The 9,495-nt window shown below is 33.6% G+C and overlaps 2 protein-coding genes across 3 annotated transcripts in view; one reads left to right on the top strand and one right to left on the bottom strand.

The window, feature by feature from the left end:
• Positions 1 to 1,633, bottom strand: part of scamp2 (secretory carrier membrane protein 2) — a 12,523-nt gene extending 10,890 nt beyond the window's left edge. For both annotated transcript variants that reach the window (XM_016559448.1, XM_016559449.1), the window contains exon 1: positions 1,489 to 1,633. In XM_016559448.1, coding sequence (XP_016414934.1) covers positions 1,489 to 1,545 — 57 coding nt within the window. In that variant the 5' untranslated portion in view covers positions 1,546 to 1,633. The remainder of the gene's footprint in view (positions 1 to 1,488) is intronic.
• A 1,521-nt stretch (positions 1,634 to 3,154) lies between these two features.
• The window catches only part of LOC107745564 (mannose-6-phosphate isomerase-like), an 8,140-nt gene continuing 1,799 nt past the window's right edge, over positions 3,155 to 9,495 (top strand). Inside the window, exons 1-7 of the mRNA XM_016559456.1 lie at positions 3,155 to 3,211; positions 3,473 to 3,600; positions 4,973 to 5,050; positions 5,766 to 5,907; positions 6,902 to 7,081; positions 7,199 to 7,372; positions 8,745 to 8,953. Of these exons, the coding sequence (XP_016414942.1) occupies positions 3,196 to 3,211; positions 3,473 to 3,600; positions 4,973 to 5,050; positions 5,766 to 5,907; positions 6,902 to 7,081; positions 7,199 to 7,372; positions 8,745 to 8,953 (927 nt within the window). The 5' untranslated portion in view covers positions 3,155 to 3,195. The remainder of the gene's footprint in view (positions 3,212 to 3,472; positions 3,601 to 4,972; positions 5,051 to 5,765; positions 5,908 to 6,901; positions 7,082 to 7,198; positions 7,373 to 8,744; positions 8,954 to 9,495) is intronic.

The raw sequence follows: 9,495 nt of genomic DNA, 5'->3' as shown, positions 1-9,495 counted from the left end.
TAATTTCTTTTTATTAATTCACTATTTGTAAACTGATGTTTACTGTTCATTTTTTAGAAATATCAATAGCATTTGTATTAAAACTATATTCACTGAATGTAATCAAAAAAATCGAATCGAATCGGGACATCTGAATCGATACCCAGCCCTAGTCAATGAGATTACTGAGTATTAACCCGCGATCATTCAGATATCTGAACCTTTAACTTCAGATTCCTTATCAGCAGATCAACCGATGGTAAGACTGAAACACTGGTGACCCGACGACTTTGAAAATCGTGCAGTGTGAACTCGGCATTAGACAAACACTGTGTGCAAGTGTGATCTGCAGAGCATCTCTTCAGGGCCATAACAATCAGTATTATGCCACACCTCATGAAATATGACATACAATGTCATTTATATAATTTATTATTATATAATGTATATATTTGTTTATTATTGTTTAGTGCATGCCATGTTTTTACTTTTAAAAACTGTGCATTTTTCACACTGCAGATTTATTTTTAAAAAAATGAAAAAACATTCATAAATGCACCTAAATTACAAATACATTCACATACACTTTAATCTAAATTTGTAATGTTGATTAAAAGTGCATTTGTCAAATACCCTGTAAAAAATCCCGACCAGTGAATAATATAATATAATATATGCTATAATGCATAATTATTATATAATGCAACATATATGTTTGTTTATTATTGTTGTTTTATTGCATTCCATGTTTTTACTTTTATAAATTGTGCATTTGTCACACAGCAAGTTTATTGAAATTAACTGCACAAAAAGTGTGTGTGTGTAAATGCAAAAGAAAAAACATGTAATATACATGCAATATACAATATATATATATATATATATACACACACACACACATTTTATATTTACATACATTTTAACCTAGAATTTTATAACTTTTTTTTTTAATCAAGTTATTTGTCAAATATACAAGTGTGAGGTGAGATCCTGACCTTTTGCATTGTATATTTTAATCATCTGTCATGTTAGTTATTGTTTTCACTTAATATGGAAAATGCACTTATTTCACTTGTTGTGCACAAAGCATAGTGGCAGCCCAGCATGTCCTGATCAAATATATTCAGAAATATGAGTTTATTTTAAATGCATTTCAGCTTGATTATGCGGCCTTTAGTGCGCATGAAGAAGAATCCCAGGTGATCAGAGCCTCACAGTGACTCACAGAGCTTCATCCAGGGCAGGCAGTTATAAAGTTATAGAGCTCGACTCGGTTGTGACATTAACAGGAGTGGCGCTCTGGCCTTCAGCGTGTCACCAAACCTGCGCGGATCCACCCTTCACCAGCGACAACTAACTAACTAACTAACTAACTAGCGCAGCAGCGACCATGACATCTGATGACCGAACTCATCTGACCCAAAACTCCCCATCATCAGCACAAACCCCGCTGAACTCCCCCAAACTTCAGCTCGAACCCCTCCGAAGCGCTTCTCCCGTGTTCCTCACCTGGAAGGGATTGACGTCGACTGGATCTTCAAACGGGTTGGAGTCAAATCCCGACATTATTATGGGCTTTATCCGCCTTTAGAGTCCAAACTGAGCGGCACCAGAGCTGCGATCGCTGCTGCTTCCTCTCTGCACTTCCGCTCTGAGAGCGTGACGCGCGTGCGCTGCGACGTAGACGGTTGTTAGTTTTATGTGGTAAACTGTAATATTTTGCATAGCAAACATTGTATTAACAAATGAAATGTTCTGATTGTCAATTTAAATTCCACCTCTTTTTTTTTTTTAATGGAAAAGATTTTCTAAAAACAGTTTTTTAAAATATTAGCACTTTGTGTAAATTGTATTGATAATTTAGCCTATTTTATTATAAAAATCCGCATTGTTTGTTTATTTATTTATTCTATTTTATTTTATCAGTGGTTTTATTTCAGTTTTGCATGTTTTATTTCAATTTTTATTTTGTTTGAATAATTATTCATTGATTATTTTTAATGTGATAGAAAATATAAAAACTTTTTTTTTTTAAAAACAGGTCTGGATCCGGGATCCTTCCTATTATTTTGAATAGAAATATAATTATAATAAAGAAATATGTATTTTATAGGTTATAAGTTATACGTTTTTATAGTTTTTAATAGTTAAAAATACAAACAAATGCTCTTTGCTACGTTGCATTGATATTTTTTGTTTGTTATTACAATTGTGTTCATTTGCAATTCGTTTTTCACTTCATTCGTTGTCTTATTTAAACTGAAATGTTGATATGTTATGTTTGCATTATTGTTGTATTGCAAATATTTTGATAGGATGGAAAAGGCAATGTCATGTATTATAGAATTATTAATATTATTGAGCAAGTTTCATCCAACATAATTTATACAGTAGTACTTGTTTTGTAAACGTGTAAAGCAAAAAGGCTGTTATAGCATATAATATTATTAAAATATTTTTTTTTACATTTACTTATTTTATAGTTTAAATGTTTATTATACTTAATACTGAAGTACTTTATACTCTTCGTTTTAATTATACTGAATGAAATGTTATCTCTCTCTCTCTCTCTCTATTGTTTTATAATATGAAAATAATTATTTATATTTACATTTAGTCATTTAGCAGATGCTTTTATCCAAAGCGACTTACAAATGAGGACAATGGAAGCAATCAAAATCAACAAAAGAGCAATGATATACAAGTACTATAACAAGTCTCAGTTAGCTTAGCGCAGTACACATAGCAAGTTTTTTTTAAATTATATAATAAATAAAAAGAAAACAGATAGAATAGAAAAAGAATAGAGAAGCTAGTGTTAATTGATTTATTTATTTTTGGTAAGAAAACAAGCAGTTAGTTCATGAATACAGTGCAAGTCTAAACGGGGCAATTTTTTTTAAAGAATAGAATTAGAATAGAGAGTGCTAGAGTTAGAGGGTCAAATAAAAATGGAAGAGACGTGTTTTTAGTCGATTCTTGAATATTATAATTATATATTTATAATTATAATATAAAAATTATGCATTATATATTTAACCTATTAAATTTGTTCACTTAATCTTCCAGAATATACTTCAGATTAAAGAAATCCGAATGGCCTAGATATGCATTAAAAAGTTCTTTTACAATATCAATAATGTTTATTTACATCTAAAGGCTCGTGATTGGTTGGCGGGCTGTGACGTCACCTACGTGACCGTCAACGTCGCAGACATGGCGGAAGTGAAAGGTGAGTTAAATCTCTGACTGTACAGTTCACTCTGTATTTTACGCAACATTCGGTCCCACACGGCGCGAATGGCTCGAGTTAAAACAAGACTGGCTGTCGTTGATTTGTGTGTTGTTTGGATGGATTAGTTATTGGATGCTGCTGGATTTGAGCGTGTAAGCGTTTCTCATCAATGAGATCCACAGCCATCCGTTCATTCATTTAAATGACAGCAGCAGAACGCGTCTTTTCCGATCAGATGTCTGTCATGTCTGTTCGCAGTGTTTCCATTGTGCTGTGTGGTGCAGAGCTATGCCTGGGGTAAAGTGGGTCTGGACAGTGAGGTGGCCCGGCTGGTGCTCGGTGGAGACCCTCAGGCTCTCATAGAGGAGGCCAGACCCTACGCGGAGGTACAGTATGGACCAGCCCTGAAAAGCTGAGCAGATTACTGCAGGGATTTTTATCTGCTGACCCAAACACACCCACCCAGACTCTCGGCCAAGACAAGAAGCTCCAACACGAATGGATTAGCTATATACAACATTCTTTCAGATTGTTAGAAATGTCATGAAATAAATTACGGAGAAATCTGTTTTTTTGTATATCCTGGAGAATAGTTCACCCAATGATAATAATTATTATTATTAATATTAACTATTAATTTTATTGTCTACTAATAATTAAAATAATATATCTATAATATTAATAATTAGCATTAATGTTGATATTATTATTATTATTAATAATAATAATAATAATTAATATTATTATACATGTATAATTGGTGTCAAGTCAAGTCACCGTTATTTATATAGCACTTTTTACAATGCAGATTGTGTCAAAGCAGCTGTACAGTATTAAAAAAGGGAAATAGTGTGTCGAAATAGAGTGCCAGACGAGACCAGCAGTTTAATTCTAGGTTGCAACAAGTGTACAATATATGTATAATAATACTATTGCTGTTGTTGTTTTGTTACTATTTTCTTTGTTGTTATTATTATTGGTAGTAGTAGTATTAGTAGTAGCATTAATATATTAGTAACAGTAATAAAAAACTAAATATAATGCAGAGATAATCAAACTTTATTATTATTGTTATTATTATTATTTTTTACACCCTACAATAATAAAAAAACAATGAAAATAAAACACTTAATTTCAAAAAATTAGAAATTATTTATTTATTTTTGTTATTTTAAATTTATTTTAATTATTTCTTTGTAACACTTGGCTTTTTTCCTACCAATCTTTGGTCATTTGTTATTTCACTTCTTTGCATTCCTTTTTTTTTTAAAGTGAGACCATGTCAATAATGTTAACTTGTAAACTAGCAACAAATTGTTCGTTCTGAAACCTATTAAACATTAAAAAGAATTTGACATTTCAATGGCCATGGGATTGGGAAAGAAAAAGCATGTATTATACAGCTCTTGTGGAGGTTCCATAAACAATCACGATTCATCCTGTGCGTTTGTGTATTGTGCGGCTGCCGTACACATTATTGAACAGACTTGAACACAAGCGCAAATGTCTCCGATAATAGCAGCTCACTTAAAGGTCAGCGTGACATTCACTTCATGTGTCAGTCTATTAATAAAGCCACAGCATGTGCTCAGATGTGTTAACATGTTTTACTGTTGTATAAATAACCATCTTAAAGGAGCTTTTTTGACATTCTCAAATTAAGTTTTTGGTGTATATATATATATGTATATACTGTGTGTGTGTGTGTGTGTATATATATACAATTGTGTGATCATTACATCTTTGTTTTCTTTCAAGCTTTGGATGGGTGCTCACCCCAAAGGAGATGCTCTCATCAAAGACAACAGGATATCCCAGAGGACACCACCAATGACAAACATCTAATCGTATCAAATGTGTGGTAAGTACTGCCGCTCCGTAGTATAGAGTCCTTGTGAAAGTGAAAGTAAAATGAGAGCGCGCAATCGAAAGCGGTATCAGACAAGTCTTACTGATCCCAAACTTTTGACCGGTAGTGTGTATATACACATGCCGTTTGAGATCAGTAACATTTTTATGTTTTTTAAGTTAATTTTTAAGTACTACGTCTCTTCTGCTCATCAAGGCTTTATTTATTTGAACAAAAATACAGAAAAAACAGTAACTTTCTGAATTATTATTGCTATTTAAAATAACGGTTTTCTATTTTAATATACTTTAAATAATAATTTATTCATGTGATCAAAGCTGTATTTTCAGCATCATTACTCCAGTCTTCAGTGTCACATGATCCTTCAGAAATCATTCTAATATGCTGATTTATTATAAATGTTGGAAAAAGTTGTGCTGAATTATTATTTTTTGGAACATGTGATACTTTTTTCAGGATTTTCTGATGAATAAAAAGTTAAAAGGAACAGCATTTATTGATAATATAAAACTTTTGTAACAATACACATATCTTTAGGGTCAGTAAATTTTTTTGCAAGAAATTAATACTTTTATTCAGCAATGTGTTAAATTGAAAAAAAAGTAATAGTAAAGACTTATACTGTTAGAAACGATTTATATCTGTAATAAATGCTGTTCATTAATTGTTGTTAACTGACAGGAATTGGCTGCTAGACTCCATGCACAGTTTCCTGAACATTACCCAGACAACAACCACAAACCAGAGATGGCCATCGCTCTCACTCAGTTTGAAGGTCTCTGCGGCTTTCGGACGATGGATGAAATCTTGGGCTTCCTCAAAAGTAAGTGTTCAATGAACTGACTGAAAAAAACTGTCAGATAAGCCAAACTCAAAAATGAATCCTATTTATGCTGTTATTATTATTTTTTCTCTTTAAAGGGGTCATTGGATGCGACATGCACTTTTACAAGTTGTTTGAACTTAAATGTGTGTTGGCAGTGTGTGTACACAACCACCCTATAAATGATAAAAATCCACCCAGTGTTTTTTTTTATCCCTATAAATAATATCCCCTTTCTCAAATCAAGCCGTTCTCAGATGCCTGTCAGTGTGATGTCACACAGACCCAGGCCCCTCCCACGATTGTTTTACCTTAGCTCCGCCCTGAGTGAGTGAGCTGCATTGTTTCACCGCCGGAGCAGATGTAGACAAGAATGACTCCTAAGTGATTGAGGTGTTCTGTTGTTGGACGTAATAATGAACAAAGCAGTTGTCATTTACTCCCGACATCTGAGCCGCTGAAGACGCAGTGGAATACGTTTATTTTTGAAGGGAATGCGCCCCCGATCTACATAAATGCGTTTATGTTCACACGAATCATTCGTGATCCAGCTTCACCTACTACAGAAGTGAGTATACAGTTATTTTATGAATCTTTGCAAATCTCATTTCCTAATATCGTGCTAGTTAGCAAGTTCCTCAGTTCCGCGGCTAAAGTAAACAGTCTCATGAGAACGGCTTGTCACCCAACGGAATAGAGGGGCGGGGCCAGCAGAGCTCATTAGCATTTAAAGAAACATGCACTAAAACGGGTCGCTGTGTGCAGAGATGTTTTTGACAGGGTAAAAAGGGTGTTGTTTTACACTACCATTGAGAAATTTTAACCAAAGTATGTTATAGACTTTTCATTAAGGCCCTAAAGAATTATATCAACTTATGGAAAGTGGGCATCCGATGACCCCTTTAAATATTCCAACACTTGGAAATATGTCACATTAGAGAAGTTAAATGGGTTGCAAAGAGCATTTCCCATGGACCACTGCATGGTTTTTCAGATGTCCCAGAGTTCCGCGCGCTGGTCGGTAACGAAGCCGCTGAGGAGCTCCAGAGCGCCGATGGAGACCCGGGCCGGACGTCTCTCGCTCTGAAGAAATGTTTCACCAGGATGATGAACTGTGAGAAGAAGCTGTTCGTTGATCAGCTCAACATGCTGGTCAAACGCATCTCAGAGGAAGGTGAGAGGAAACCGTGCAGGACTTCCACTCCCTCGTGTGCTAACATGTTATTCACGTTATACCGGCTCTATCGCATCAATTCAGATGAAACTCGTCTGACCTGTTCTTTTGTTCCAGAGGCTGCAGGCAAAGACACCTCTGGAAGTAATGGAGAACTGCTGCTGCGGCTGCATTCCCAGTATCCGGGGGACATCGGATGCTTTTCCATTTACTTCCTGAACCGTATCGTGCTGCAGCCGGGGGAGGCCATGTTCCTGGGAGCAAATGAGCCTCATGCTTATCTGTCTGGAGGTCAGAGGTCACCACAATACTAATAAAACACGTTTTGGGCCATGTACCATGATAATACCATGGTATATTTTTGTAGAGTCTGAAAAAAAAAAAAAATAAAAAATCTAAATAGACAAAGTTTTGTGGTTGCTGCTTAAGAGTAGGTTGTGTAGTTGTAATTTTTGTGAAATATATTAATGAATCTTCATTTAATATTCAATTATTCCATGTGGGTTGTGTTAGTTGTACTAATTTAAAATATATTCACTAATAATCCATATATTCCTTAATATTTATTTATTTCATGCAGGATGTGTAGTTGTACTTTTTGTGAAGTATATTTATTTATATTCACTTATTAGCCCATTATAATCATTTAATATTCATTTATTCCATGTAGGTTGCATAGTTGTTGTTTTTTGTGCAATATATTCATTAATATTTATTTAATAATAAGTCATTTATTTTATATTCATTAATATTAATTTAATCAATGTAGGTTGTGTAGTTGTATTTTTTGTGAAATATAATCATTAATATTCACTTAATAATAAATAATATTTATTTAATATTCATTAATATTCAAATGTTCCATTTAAGTAGTATAGTTTTTTTTGTGTGAAAAATAATACATGTTTTGGACATGTACCATGATAAGTATATTTTTTCACAGTATATTTCACAGTATATTTTTGTAGAGTCTGGAAAAAAATTTATAATAAAAAAAATCTGTAATTGTAATTTTTTAAAAATATATTCATTTATCTTCATTTAATATTCATTTATTCCATGTATGTTGCATAGTTGTTATTTATTGTGAAATATATTTATTAATATTCACGTAATAATCTGTAATATTCTTTTAATATTCATGTATTCCATGTAGGTTGCATAGTTGATATTTTTGGTGCAATATAGTCATAAATATTCACTTAATAATACATCATATTTATTTAATATTCATTAATATTCAAATGTTCCATTTAGGTTGGATAGTTTTTTGTATGAAAAATATGTGTTAATATTAATTTATTCATGTTTGTTTTGTTTAAAAAATATTCATATTCATTTATTAATCCATAATATTGATTTAATATTCATTTATTCCATCTAGGTTGTATAGTTGTACTTTTTGTGAAATATATTCACTAATATTCACTTGGTAATTTGTAGTATTCATTTAATATTAATTTATTCCATGGAGGTTTCATAGTTGTACTTTTTGTGAAATATATTCATTAATATTCAGTTGTTCCATGTAGGTTGTATTGTTGTTTTTGTAAAAAATATCCATTAATGTTCATTTAATATTCATTAATTCCATATAGGTTATTTATTAATATGCAATATTTAATCTTCATGTATTCCATGTATAATTGACTGGCTCCTCCAGACTGTGTGGAGTGTATGGCGTGCTCTGATAACACCGTACGTGCCGGACTGACTCCCAAATACATTGACGTGGACACGCTGTGTGAGATGTTGAATTACAGCCCGGCTCCAGTCAGTGCCAAAATCTTCCCCTGCGTGCGGGACAACGCCGACCCCTGCGTCTACCTCTACGACCCTCCTGTGCCAGACTTCACCGTCATGAGAATACAGGTGCGCCAGACAGACTTTTCCTCAAATATATACAGAAAATTCACATTTATCCCCATTCCAGCTGCTCAGCTTAAAGGGATAGTTCTCCCAAAAATGAAAATTCTGTCATTAATTACTCACCCTCATGTCGTTCCAAACCTGTAAGACCTTCGTTCATCTTCGGAACACAAATTTAGATATTTTTGATGAAATCCGAGAGCTCTCTGACTCTGCATAGATAGCAAGGGTACTACCACGGTCAACGCACAGAAACGTAGCAAGGACATCGATAAAATAGTCCATGTGACATCAGGGGTTCAACCGTTTTTTCGAAGCTATGAGAATACTTTTTGTGCGCAAAGAAAATAAAAATAACAACTTTTATTCAACAATTCGCCATTTTGGAGAGTATCATTCACGACGCATGCGCATTCTATGATCTAAATGTAAACAACGTATGCGTGCTTTGATCTGAACGCAACGTATGCTGTTCTGTGTCAGAAGCTTCGAAAAATGACGGTTGAACCCAGAGGTTGCGATAGACTTTAACATTGCCCATCATT

Source organism: Sinocyclocheilus rhinocerous, unplaced genomic scaffold (assembly GCF_001515625.1).
Source record: "Sinocyclocheilus rhinocerous isolate Xijiao unplaced genomic scaffold, SAMN03320098_v1.1 scaffold1099, whole genome shotgun sequence".
In the NCBI taxonomy this organism is placed as follows: Eukaryota; Metazoa; Chordata; class Actinopteri; order Cypriniformes; family Cyprinidae; genus Sinocyclocheilus; species Sinocyclocheilus rhinocerous.
The sequence above is the reverse complement of the archived record's forward strand: the minus strand, read 5'-3'. Positions and strand labels throughout refer to the sequence as shown.